The following is a 13,988-nucleotide window of genomic DNA, read 5'->3' as shown; positions in this document are numbered from 1 at the left end:
TTCAGTCTCAATCTGCTACTAGTCAGGGAGATACCTTCCCACCTGCAGGGGGAGACACCTGTAAAGGGTGTGGAATTCCTTTCCTCTGTTAACCATGCTGCTGTTTGAACACTAAAGTGAATGCGAGATGACCATGTCAACTTAATTGTGCAATAAGATGTGAGTAGCAGCAGTGCTGGAATCTTATGAGAAGCAGCAGAAACAACAAAAGATTGGGGAAAGGAGAGCTCTCTCTCTCCACCCTTACTCCCCAGCAGTTTCCTGATATTGTATCTAAAGGGAACATTATGGAGCAGCTGCAACATGAAATTCACAAGTCCAGTGAACTTCATGGCTGCACTACAGGCCGCAGTAAAAGACGCCAAGGTTCTGTCAGTTTCTCTCTAACTAATGTGTGAGACAAGACAGCAAAGTGAAACTATCTTAACAGTTACTGGTAAGTAAACTTCCCAAACCCTGTGTAAAGGCTCTAACTAAGCAGTAGCAAACTACACAGTTTTAAGTTTAGAGATATACTATTGGCTTAAACCACAATATGAAAATTTATCTACTGTTACAAGCATAAACAATGATTACTATAAATGAAAGATTAGAGAGAGAAATCTTTCTATTAGTTTTCCTGCACTTAACAGCACTTTGTAGGTTCCCAGATTTGCAGTTCCACTAGAATCAGTTTTCTCTGTTTATGCTGGTCTGTCACACAACAGGGGAAGAGGAAAAACATTTATGAAAATAGAAAATTTGTGATTTCCTACTTTGTAGGCAAGTGATTAGAAAGCCACAAAAATGTCAGGCGAATTCAGGCATGTGTAGAAACAAACTTGTCTTAAACTCTTTTAAACCTAGTTTTCCAGTTAACTGTGTTCCTTTATAAACAAAAGTTTCTCCAGTCTGAGGCATGTAAGAGAGCACCCACCATCCCCTTTTCCATTTTAATCCAGCCATATATTTTCGTATGGTACTGGAGTGGAAAAGAAAGGAAAGAAATGTCGTCTTGAACTGAGGCATTAGTAGGCAAAGCTTCACCCTAAAGCAAATGGAAACAGCAGTTATAAATTCTCCATAGGGTATTGAGATGGAAACTCTTAAGAGAGTCTTTAGCAGAATCCTGGGGTATGATTAATAGGGAGTATGGATTTCTGCTCTTCTTTACCAAAAAAATAATGAATCTTCTCTCTTTCAGTCTTCCCCTCTTAGCCAGAAGAAAAACTACGTGCACCATTAACCCTGTGGAGCATTGCAAGTCAATCCAATGGCGTCCTCTACTGCTGTGCCTGTAGGATTTCACTATGAAACAAAATATGTTGTTCTCAGCTACCTGGGGCTCTTGTCACAGGAGAAGCCACAAGAGCAACATCCTCCTTCAGCTCCAGGTAACATTGTATTTACTTGTGTGGTTGCTTTATCAATTAACTGTAGAATTGAGAACTCTGTCTTGCACGTATGTAAAAAGTGCAAAAAGCAGCAGCTAGACTTGTGTATTTCTCTATATGTTCACTTTTAAAATAACATGAAGACCTGGAGATAGAAATAAAACAGTTCACATCTAGGTAATTGGTTTAATTTCAGCTGAGTTCATAGTGACTACAGTTTATTATCACAGTGGCGTTTGTTGTATATGAAAGAAATAGGTGGTCTCGCTGTAGCTCCTCAGAAGATATATTCTGGATGTCATCCTTGTTGCCACTCCTGAGGCTTTCTCTGCAGTTGCATTTTTTGGGCAAGCTCCCACTTGTGCTTTAGCCACTGAGACTGGGTCAAACAGGTATCAGCCTTTTTTTTTTTTTTTTTTTTTTTTTTTTTTTTTTTTAATCGCTATCTGAGTTCTAGCTTTGTCTAAACCTACTGCAAGCAACACTGGTTTACACACTTGTGCCCTGTTTATATTAGTGCTTCCACTGTAGCTGCAGTCAGTGGTAGTACGGTGGTGGGATACTTCCAACAAAATGCTAGTGTAGACCAGGCTAGAGAAGTCAAGCACTGCATGGATCATGGAAGCAGTTCCTCCAGAGCAGTTCTGAGGCATACTGGAGGTGGGGGCAATCTAAAGGAAGCCACAACTGCTATAGACTATTTCTCTTGTTTTGTGGATATAATTTTAGTTTCCAGGGTTAGCAATCTGACATCTTTGTGGAACTGAAGTATGTTTTTTATGTTGTATTTAGTTCTTTTCTTGTAAGTAGCACTGTTCTGAACTGTACAGCAAGACAACAGAATTTAAAGCAAATAATGCAGGGAGCCTATTTACCTCTAGTACTAGTATTTGGACCATTCTCCCCACTTGTTTATTAAAGGGCTCCCTTCTCTGCCTTCAGATCCCTTCTTTTTAAAAATAATTCTTCCGTGAAGACTTTCACTGTTAATCCACCATCTGGGGAAGAGGAAGGAACAGGGGAAATAAGCAGTGCTTGAAGAGTGTACTCCTCTAAGGTAGATTGTAAATAGCTTAGGCCAATTACCATGTCTTCCCTTATTCTTTAGTGCCAGATGTTCAACAAATAATCATAAAATTAACATGTATAAATATATTGTGTGTGTTGGGTTGTCTCTTTTTTTTACTAGTTATTTATTTAGGAAGTATTAACAAGTTTACAGATCCTTGCCATGTAAATATCAGAAACAAAACAGTAACCATTACAATAGTGAGCATTTGTTTTAAAGAGACATTATGCAGAACTGCAGTCATCAGATTTGACAGGTATTGCCGTATTAAAGTGAGCATCATTACATCATTTTTGACAGGTTGATTTTTTTAAGTGAAATCTCTGATTACACATATGTAGCAGACCAGAAATATCAAGTATTAATATTCCAAAAAATTGGACACATGCTGGAGTTTCTTGCAGGTGAATGTGCTTTGTCTGATTTTTTTTTTTCTCCCCCAGTAAATGGTAACCAAATATTTAAATATGTATTCTGTTTCTTTTGCTGGGTATATAATTAGTTCATTAATTTTTCCATAATAACTCTCTCTCATGTTGTTTTGAACTATTCCTGCAGGGTTGGACCTTCTTCTTTTTCCAGTGAGTAGCTATCATATCAGTAGTATAGCAGCTATTAGCAGATGAGATTGATTGATTTCTTTTTGTGTGACCATTTCCCTATTAGAAAGCCACAGGAAGATTAACAAAGGATCGTTTAGTAAGAGATATCCCACAACCTGTGGTATTTGGTTATGAATTGTATACCAGTAATCTCTAATGACTGGACATATGCACAGTATATACACAATCTCCTCTTTCACCACAGTTTCGCCAATGTTTATCCCCACTCAATCTGTATACAGTATATTTTTTTTTTTTACCGACTGGTATGTGGTATCATTAAGGCAGTATCTTAGTCATTTTCTTTTATCGTGCCACAGACTGAGGTTGCTGGTCCTCTTTTCCAGATCAAAACCCATTCCTCTGGAGTAATTTGTCTATCGAGATCCTTTTCCCAGCATGTCGTGTATAGACATTTTTTGTGTGGAAAGTTGTCTGTAAAAATTGATATTAGTTATAATATTTTTGTTTCCTAATTGACCAGACTTCATTGCTTCTATTAAAATTAGTTTTCTGTATAAACAGCTTTTCTAGAAAGCTGAGAAACAATGCCTAATTTGAAAGCACTGGTACGATGGGAGAGTGGGCAAGTTAAGTTAGTTTTGATCTCTAAATAAGTAAGAAAAGTTTCTTTCTTGACTAGCTGGCCAACCATTTGTATTCCATGGCTTTCCCAGTCTTTAAAGCTCTCTGGTTCATTATTTCCGTTAAGATCTGGATTTTTTTGCAGTGTGTGACATTGGTGAGGAAAAATAACTTCTCATCTGTAGTTCTATCCCAAACCTATAGATTATCCTTTGCTAATGAATGTGTAGTAATTTCTGGAGGGTGTGATTTTTTTTTTTTATTAATCCAGTAGCCTAGCAATGTTTGCACAGCCACAGTTTTCTTGTTGAATAAAGACACTCAGTGTTTTGGCTGGGTTAAATCTTCCCCCTAGTGTCTCACTATTTTGAGCGGGCTGGCTTGATAGTACCATAGAATACTTTGAACAGCTAGTCAGTCAACTCTGTTTAATGGGTTTGTACAAAGTGTTTGCACCCTTGATCCCTTCTTAGCCCTGGTCTACACTGTGTGTGTGTGGGGGGAGGGAATAGATCTAAATTACAAAACCGTAGTTGAAGTTGACGTACTTAGATTGACGTACTGTGGTGTCTTCACCACAGTGAGTCGACTGCTGCCACTCCCCGTTGACTCTGCTTGTGCCTCTCTCGGCGGTGGAGAACAGGAATCAGTGGGAGAGCATTTGGGGGTTGATTTATCGCGTCTAGACTAGATGTGATAAATCGATTCCCCGCTGGAACGGCAGGTAGCGAAGACATACCCTTATTCTGTATAAATTCTAACAACATTCTCTGTGTGTTCCTGCTACGGTTTTAGTCTGGGATGATTAGATTTAGATGGGAAAGATTCTGAAACAAGAAAAATATCCTTGGCAAAATGTTTATTTTGACTGTGGCTTTTCTTCCCAACCAAGAAATGGCATGTTTTCCTCACCAGTCCAAATCTTTTTTTATTTTCCGAAGTAGTGATTTGACATTTAAATCATAGAGCTCTTCTAGGTTGTTTGAGAGAGGAATTATCGGGTATTTTATAGAATTTGTTACCCATTTGCACAGAAGTGACTTCTGGAAGAATGACTTGTTGTAGTCTGGCAAGTTTATAGTTAGCATTTCAGATTTAGCATAATTTACTTTAAATCCAGATGCTTTCCCAAAGTCATGGATTTGTTCACATACTAATTTTAGGGACATACTTCGTTTAGATAAAAATATTACATCATCTGCATATAAAGCTACTTTCTGATGTGTTCCTGTCAGTTTTATTCCTGTGGTAGTCATTGTTCCTTATCCTCTGTGCAGAAGGCTCCATGGCCAGTGGTAAAGGTAAAGGAGACAATGGACATCCCCGCCCAGTAGTCCCTCTGTGTAATTCAAACAGGAGATTTAACCCCCTTATCTTGTGTAGCTGCCTTGGGGCTGGTGTACAGAGCAGTTCTCCATGTAAGGAGCTGGGGGCCAGTAATGTCCCTTTGGGACTAGACTTGAAACAGAAAGTTCCACTCTATCAAATGCTTTCTCTGCATCAAGGGATAACAAAGGAATTGAATCTTGTTTAAATCTGCAATTATGGATGATTCCAAGTACTCTCTGAATATTGTCTGACATTTGTGTATCCTTAATACAGTTTGACCTGCATTCATGAGAACGGAGAGCATGGACTGCAGTTGGCCAGCCTGTATTTTTATTAAAATCTTTGTCATGATTCAGGATTCCCCATTTTTAATGTCTCTGACACTACTAGCTCTTATATTTTAGCACATATTCAAATCAAGTTATGAGGGAAGGGAAATCCTTAAAACTTTTTTTTCCCTTTTAACTAGCATATAGAAATACACAAGTACTGAATCAGAATTACTGAGGTTATCTGTCAGGGTTTGCGAAAAGTAGAGAAATTGAGGGGGTAGTGTCAAAGTATTTTTGAAAATTGCGACTATCTCTGTAGCACTAAATTCATACTTCAATCTGTACAATTAATTTTTTTGTCTTTAATAAACAATATTTGTACTTTGGTGTCAGTGTAATTTCTGTTGTAATTTCATCTCCTGCTCTGTGAAGGGATAGGCACCTGAGTACCAAGACACCCATGCATTATCGCACTTAAGATTTATCTGTTTCATAAAGCTTTTTGTGGGAAAGCATGGGTTATTTGGCTATCACAGGAGATGTGACTATACTGTTTCCTAATCTGTGATAACTACATTTTGTTTCAATAAACGTGCATTGGGTAAGAACAAAGCCACTATTTGGAGTAGACATTTTCATTACTAGACACAAGATTCCAAGATGAATCAGTATTTTTCAGTAACTCAGATCAGTTTATGCAAACAGAAAATAACTTTGAGTTATTTAAAAATGGGGAGGAAATGGAGAATCCTGTAAACATTTAATTAAAGATCAATACTGAAACTGAATTAAGGGCAAAATGTCAGTACAAGTTTTTGTATTCAACTGACATCCAAAGCTAGGAGAACATAGAGCTTTGGAGTAAAGATAACTAGCTAACAAGTCTGCTATTCAGAGAACATAGACAAGTTTGCTTACACTACAGAGAGATGTTGTCTCAGATACGCGCTTTGTTGTTCTAGGAGAATACTTTCAAAACTTGTTCTTTCCATCCCCATTACTTTAAACCTGCCTTATTTCCTTCAGCAAATAGACGAACAACACTGATAATCTCTTGCCATCATAACCCAAACTTTCTTGCTGCCATTCACACTTTTCTCTCCATATCCCCACCTTCCTATCTGTTCATATGCCACTGCCAAAGTCAACTTCCTCTCTGGCTCTGCCCATGTTATTTTCCTTTTTACCTGTTTGGAATCCCATTGCATTTCATCAGTCTCTTACATATAATTCAAGCTCCATTTTCTCACTTTTAAGGTCCTACATAACCTCACCCTACCTTCATCTCTCCTCTCAATCCTCTTCTTATCTCACTCTTGGTGTCTCCTTTACTGCCTTCTGTGCTTGTAGCAGTTTTCAGTTTCTTGTTACTTAACAGGCAGCTCATGCACAAGTGTCTGGCATTCCATATGCCTGATCATTGTGGTGATTATATTGTGTGGTTTGAGAGCCATTAAATGCAAATGAAAAGGAGTTGTTTGGGATTCCCCAATGGTAAGGAGTGAGAACTTCCAGTCAGAAAGAAGTGATACGGGGAATGATATGACAGTATGATACAATATCTTGTCACCCATGCTGCAGTACAGCATCAAGGTCTGATTTTGTCTTACTCTGAAGCTCCATGTGACCACTTTGAATCTTTAGCTGTTTGTGGTTGAGCACCGCTGCTTTAGAGAATGCGAGGATTCTATCATTTTATTGATGTATGTTGGCTATCACTTAATCTTAGTCTCAGTAACTATAAAGTTGCTTGTAGTATTCTCAGATCTTTCTAGGGGAAACATTTAATGTAACACTTAGCTTGACATACTTTTTATTTTATGGCGTATAGAGCCATCCGCACGTTATTTAGGAAGTACTGACTGTATGGTTGCTGCTGTTTTGGCTTAAAAAGCATCAGTTACATCAACTTTAGCCTACTGATCTTGAAGAAGGAAGCTGATATGCCTAGTTCTGTTTCAGACATGTCCATGCTGATATCTTCTACAGCAACCAAAAGGCAGCCTTTAAACAGTCTCCTAATCTATGAACTATTGGAACTCATTTACAAAACTTTTCTTAAACATTACATAAATATATTCTCATACTATAGAATTAGAATTTATAATTCCTATTCCACGATGATACATTATAGCTCAAAGATATCTTAATTAAAGTTATCTTTAGATAGTTTTTTCCTCAAAAAGCATTTTATCAAAAAAATCCAATTTAAATAAAATCTGATTTTTTAAATCATTGATTTTTTTTTTTTTTTTAAATATCCACCCTGCCCTGCTTTGACTTTTTAGTCATAAAGTGATGATGTTCTTTACTGGGGCTCCCATTGTCTGTTCTGAATTCTCCATTCTGATACTTTAACAAGCACTGGCTGGAATCATGCATCTGGTCTAATCCTAGAGAGAATATGTGACACTTGGGCATGTCTCATTCTCTTCTATGCTCTGTGTATAATACATAAACTGACATGCATGTATGGATCATAAATCTATTAACAAAACTCGCACATTTATCACACACCCATGATTAACTTGTGCAAACTGGAGTGCTGTGATACAAATTACTGTGATACAAATTACTGTGTTCTTTGTGCTTTTGGCCTGTGGAGAAGTGAAGGGCCCTACAGGATCCACTTGCCAATAAAAGTCCTGCATTGGGTTGACCTGTCCTTTTATCCTTGGAAAGGTAAGTTTGGCTCCACATAGATCTCCTACTTCCAGCTGCCACTTCCAGGTTGGCCATGGGATATCGCTTGATCATCATAGGATACTTCCATTTCCCCAGAAGCTGATACTGAAGTCTTTTTCTTCTGGTTACTTCTGAACAGCTTTGAAAACTACTTAAAGGGATACTTCTCTTTTAAGAACCTTTGAATTGCACTGAACTGTTCTCTGAAATCTGGCATGTTTCTTTATATTGATGAGGATCAAGAGAATGGAATTGCAGGAAGCTAGAGTCTGTTGATCTTTGCGGTGTTTGTTCCCTGAAGAGTCACTGAGCCAGAGGGATAGTTGTGGTTTTTTTTTTTTAATGCTCTAGCACCGGTAAATGGTTTTATGCTGTTGGAATCTGCTGCTGTAAAGTTGAGGGTGTTGATGAGATGGAAACCATTAACTCTGCAGCATCAGTTATCAAAACAATTCTTTTGTACGCTTGCAGCAGTGGGATTTCTCTTGCTCACATTTTCCACATGACTTGTTATCAAGTATGACAGCTTGTCATGTGCAATCAGTATTACGTTAGTCACATGAGAAAGGGTCGTTATCTACAAAGGCTGCTGCCTTCCTTCCAAGCAGGGCAGAGTGAGGCATATGTTAAAACAAGAGGCTGTATGTGTATGTACTTGTTGGTTTTGATTGTGAAGTGATACTTCAGCGATTCCAAGAGGGGATATTGAGGAAATTGATAAAGCTTTAGTGTGCGGCTGCTCATTACCCAAAACAAGGAAGAGTTCTTCTCTTGAATTTATGGTTCAAGGTGAGAGAAGAAGTGTTTTGAGAGGAACTTGGGAAGCTAAGGAAAATAGTTTGAGAAGAGGAGATAGTTGCATAATTGTGGGGCTGAGAAAAATGAAATGGGAGTGGCCATCTGCATTTTTTAAGTGTTCACTTCAGGAACTGTAAACTTTTTCTGCCTACTCATGCATTCAGTTGGCATGAGAGCGCTTCACACAGGTAGCTACAACTGGAGAATAGCATGTGTATATAAACAATTCTGAAGGTCCTACCCATGCTCAGCTAGATTGATTTAGGTAAACATTTCCAACTCACTTTTCAAATACAGATGTCACTGGAAGCAATGCTAATGAATATTACTAGGCTGTTTTTAAATATCTAAAATGTGAAATAATGATCATGAATAGAATCACCATGGAGGATACAAAGATGAAACCTGGGGGGACAGAGTGGAGCCTTTAAAGGAATGCTGAAGGTAGTAAGGAGAGATGAGAACCAGGGGAACATAATCACAGAAGCCTAGTTTGTGGAGAAAAGTTATTGAAATTGTTGACGGAAACAGAGATCAGAACAAATGAGGACCAATAACAATTAAGAATTGCCTGGCAGAGTTTACTTATTGAGCAGTTTTGAGTCAGCAGTTTTTGGAGTTAATGGACGTAGACCGGACTGGAGCACATTTTAGAGAACTGGAGGAAAAGATGTAGAGAAAACAAGAGCAGACCGTTGGCATAGTGAGCTCAGGGGAAATGACAGTAGTTAGATGGAACAGAGATCGTTAGGACAAGGGAATATAAAGGCTTGTTTGCAAGTTTCTGGGAAGGAGCCAGAAGAAAAGTGTTGAGAATGGGGGAAAGGGAAGGAAAAAAGGTTGGCTAGGTGTTGAGAGTCCGATGTGGCACATTCTTTCTAAGCACCTGTTCTTTGTGGCTTATACCTTTTCCCAAAGAGCATTTTTGTTGGCTCTGTCTCAGCCCAGAGGTGAACTCTTTCCTGGCAGTTAGATTAAAATCTTTGCAGTTTCTGAAAGCCTTGACTGTTCAATGTGTTTTCACCTTTTCAGAAATAGTTTGACTTTTCCAGATCATAAGTCAAACACCTGGGATATTATACCATTCTGAATGAAGACAAGTGTTCACATGTCTAAAATAATTTGGTTTAGTTATTAGAATTTCTAGAACAAGAGTTTGGAAGTTTTGCATTAGATGATCTGTTGTGACCTGTAGACCCTATATGAACAAGAGACCATAAAGCCCAGAAGATAAAAGGGCTGCCTAAAAGAGATTTTGGGATTCTTCAGTACCTGGAGTTTGAGGTGCCTTTTGTTGGTTGACTGCTTCCTTGGATTTTGTGTGTATGTAGTTCTGTAAAGTTTGGTGTTTAAATATAATTTGATATTTCATTATTTTCTTCTCTGTATTTAGAGGAGACAGATGCGACTAGATGTGTTACTAGTGTTGTAATTTCTGATGCTGTCTGCTTTGATTTGATGTAGTTTGATATGGTTTTGACTGACTATAGTTATTTGCAGATTGCTTATTTGTGTCCTCTGGTTTATGATTAGGATGGTTTTGAAAACTACTCTTCAGTTCATTTTTGAATTTAAAATAGTGTTCACTCTTTGCTGTTTGTGCCCTTCCTTTTAGTTGTTGACTAATGAATTTGTTAAACACTTTTTACATATTCTTATTTAAACCAAATAGAATATTCTGCATGTGTGCAAGATAGACTATTACATGGATTATACATTGATCATGTCATAAAGCTCCATTGTAATATATGTAAAAAGAGGTCAGACTTCATGTAGCTGTGGGAAGCTGAACTCTGTTTTGTGCAACTAAATTCTAGATTCTTTACACTTTTTAAAAATTTTTATATCAGCCACCATTATTTAACTCTCCTGGCAGATAGTGCACCTTTTGACCAACTTCTCTGGTTTGTTTCAGGGCCTCAGCAATCTGTAATACCACAAGCTTTGGCGAAAGAGGTTCTAGAGAAGCTTAAGACAGAAATTGAAGAGGAGCTAAAACACCTTGATGAAGAAATTTTGGAAGGTCTGTGCTTGTTGGTGGATTTTTCCCCCCTCCACCCATTTATTTCAGTTGATGCAACCTTATCTTATAATGCTACAGTTCTTCAAGTATGTGCATTCTCCATTGTAGCATGTGTGTGCATCTGTGCACTCTTGACTAGAGATTATAAACAGCAGGGTCTGCGCCTGTGCAAAGCAGCGCCTTGGGCTTCCAGGCAAGGACATATAAGGAGGCATGGACCTGCTGCTGCTCCAGTTCTTTCCCAACCATCTCCAGATTGAGATGGAACAGTTGTGGTGTCTGCTGTTTGCCCCTGAATTTCTTGCATCACCTGTTGTGGCCTGTGGCACTTCTCCAGATTATGCCTAAGACTGAGTCCTGCCAGACCCGCCAGAGGTCTCTTCTCTGTAGCCATGGGCTCCCTAGCTCTCTAGTGTCTCGGAGAATCTTGTGTCCCATCCAAGTGTAAAGTATGCACTAGGTTTAAGGGCAGGTCCTTCAAGGATAGAGAAGGTAGGCTGAAGCTCCTCTTGAAACATTCTTTAGCTCTGGTAGGGTCTGTTTCTCCCCCACTATACATCAGCCTCAATCTCTCAAGCTGCACAGTTGACTTTCAGAGCTCCAGAGGAGGTTCCAGAGATGAAGCCCTCTAAAAGAAAAAAGCTCCTTATGCCTGTTTTGAGAGTATCCGATAGGGACACTTCTTACAGCTAACTACCCAGAGACCTTGCCTCCCATGACGTATACAACTGAGTCTGAAGCTGACACTGGTACCAAAACCTTGGTAACACCTAAGAAATCATCTCAATAGGAGGTCTTCAGTTAAATAGAATCGAGAGAGACTTGCTTTGGTACTACATGATGCCTCTAGTCACCGAGGTGGATCTAAAACCAGGGACCCTAAGACTGTCTTAAGGGCTTTGGAATAGACATCCTTTTGGAAACATTGAGGTCAGCCAGACCGATCCCTAGCTCCCTGTCCAGGACTACCCTCCATGAGATATAAATACTTTGAGCACAGAGCTGTCATCTCGTCTGCCTTTCTGGTACTGCATGCAGCATCCCCAGTCCTACATCAATCCCCATTATTGTCTTAGGCTCCGACCATTTGCTATCACAGCCCACCAGCACACCCTGGATTCCTTTACCCTGAGGATCTCCTCATCTCGGAGAAACCGGAGCCCCTGTCTTAAGGGGTACTGTAAGAGCCTCTCCCCCAGTGCTGCTTCTACAGTTGGTGACCAGGGGCAGTGAGTTGTATGGGTCTGTGGTGCCCGGGCTCCAGGAATATTCAGGACCAGGGGGCCTGGCTCCACCAATGTTCGGAGTCTGATCTCTTCCCTGGCCCTGCCTGTTGCCCCCGCACGCCTCCACTTGCGTGTCCCCTGCCTGCCACCCTCACGCACCTCTCCCAGGCCCCAGAGCATCTCTGCCTCAAGCAGGCGGCTACTCCGCGCTGCACTCCCTTGCTGCTGCTGGTGGTCGCTGCTGCCTACAACACAAGAGTGACGCCATTAGCAGGCTGAGGTGGCTGCTGCTCCTGCGGAGGGAGGAGGCTCATACATGATTGGCAGCCCTTCCCTCTCCCGGCATCCACTGGGAGGCAACGCTGAGGGGGCTTCTGGGAGATGGAGTCTGGACCTCACTTGAGCAGCTGCTGGGGCTTGGGTGAGTGTCTGACCATGTGATCCATTTCTCTCTCCCTCCCTCCCCCACCCCGCCCCGCAGCCAGCACTCCGCGCAGCCCCATCCCCTATGAGGCTATGGTGAGGGACAGCAGGCTGCAGCAGGAGAGGAGGCCACATGTGATGGCAGCCCCCAGCCACCACAGGAGAGGCGAGGGGGCTTCCTGGACCTGAGCAGCTGGGGCTTGAGTGTGTTGTGACACTCTGCCCATTCCCCCCCCCCACCCACCACCACTGCCCCCAGTCACTGCTCCTGCCCCATACTGGGCAAGGGGCAGCCCCATTTCCCCATCCCCCAGTGAGGCTATGGTGAGGGGCATAAGAAGGGGAGGAGGCCACACATGATGGCAGCCCACCCCCAGCACCCACCACAGGGGAGGGAAGGGGGTTTCCTGGACCTGATAGGGGCCCTAGGAGCATGGGCAGTGACGGTGGTGCAGGATGAGTGTGCTGCTGGGGGGAGGAAGAAGGGCGCCCCTCCCCTGGAGCTCATTGCTGCTGGTGGGGAGAGTATTGGGTGGGAGGGATGTCCACTCTGGCCCTAGCCCTGTGGCAGCCTTTTTGCACCCCAAGCTCCTCATCCATGACCCTGCACCCCCAGCCAGAGCCCTCACCCCCTGCACGCCAACCCTCATCCCCAGAGTCCTCACCTGAGGGGAAAACCACACAACTTCAATTTGGCAGACAGTTTGGGGTATGATTGTGTTTAGCACAATACTTGATTATTTTACTGTCTTTAAATTATATAATTGGTTGTATATGGGTACAACAAAATATAATGTATTGAAACAGGTGGGTGCTGCTTCTGACTTTCCACTTTTTAATTGGCCCTTGTAATCTTGTGGCGCCAGCTCCTTGTAGCTTCATTTTGTCTCAGCAATAAATTTTTGATTTGTAGGACCAGTAATAATCAACAGTGAATACATTCTTAATAAAGTTACCCAGAGGAAAAGAAGAAAAGGGTAATTCATCAAGTGACGGCCTGAGTTCGACACCCAGCTTTCAAACTGAAGTTATAGAAAAGAAAGATGCGGCAAATCTCCAAGATAAGAAAAGAGGTTTTCAGCAATCTTGGCTATCAAGATTTATGTGGTTGGAGTACAGTATTGAATTGGAGCTTTTTGCTCAGTCTGCAAAAACTGTTCTGAAAAGAAGATCTTAATATTTTCTACAAAGGCCAAACCAACATGTATTTCATCCAGATTTCAAATTGGAGACACACTGCATGGTTTACATCACACGAAAAATCGTGTCACAAGGAAGCGGTAATGAAGTGTGCTGCTCTGCAATCACAGGTAAATATTTCTGTGCTAATGTCAGCCAGTTACAGAAAAAAATCACAATCGGCTAGGAATGCACTGCACAAAATCTTTAACAGTGTTCAGTATCTAGCTCAACAAGGAGTAGCATTACGTGGACATGAGTGATTGATTCAGATTTGATGCCGCTCTTGTTGCTATGCAGTACAGATTCAGAGGAACTGAGACAGTGGCTTAGTCACACAAAATGGCTGTCATCTGAGGTTGTTAACAAAATAATCAATGATGGTGCTAAGACAAATTGTGCAAAAGGATAAAGGCTTCAAAGA

The 13,988-nt window shown here is 40.9% G+C and overlaps 1 protein-coding gene across 9 annotated transcripts in view; it reads left to right on the top strand.

The window, feature by feature from the left end:
* BCL2L13 (BCL2 like 13) overlaps nucleotides 1–13,988 on the top strand; it is an 80,084-nt gene that overhangs the window by 7,960 nt on the left and 58,136 nt on the right. For 6 of the 9 annotated variants that reach the window (XM_030542841.1, XM_030542845.1, XM_030542855.1 and 3 more), the window contains exons 2-3: nucleotides 1,184–1,373; nucleotides 10,629–10,736. In XM_030542841.1, coding sequence (XP_030398701.1) covers nucleotides 1,253–1,373; nucleotides 10,629–10,736 — 229 coding nt within the window. In that variant the 5' untranslated portion in view covers nucleotides 1,184–1,252. Of the gene's footprint in view, nucleotides 1–1,183; nucleotides 1,374–10,628; nucleotides 10,737–13,298; nucleotides 13,696–13,988 lie in introns of those variants that run through there. The other 3 variants (XM_030542868.1, XM_030542850.1, XM_030542854.1) reach the window with 3 other exon arrangements.

Source organism: Gopherus evgoodei, chromosome 1 (genome assembly GCF_007399415.2).
Source record: "Gopherus evgoodei ecotype Sinaloan lineage chromosome 1, rGopEvg1_v1.p, whole genome shotgun sequence".
Classification (NCBI taxonomy): domain Eukaryota; kingdom Metazoa; phylum Chordata; order Testudines; family Testudinidae; genus Gopherus; species Gopherus evgoodei.
The sequence above is the reverse complement of the archived record's forward strand: the minus strand, read 5'-3'. Positions and strand labels throughout refer to the sequence as shown.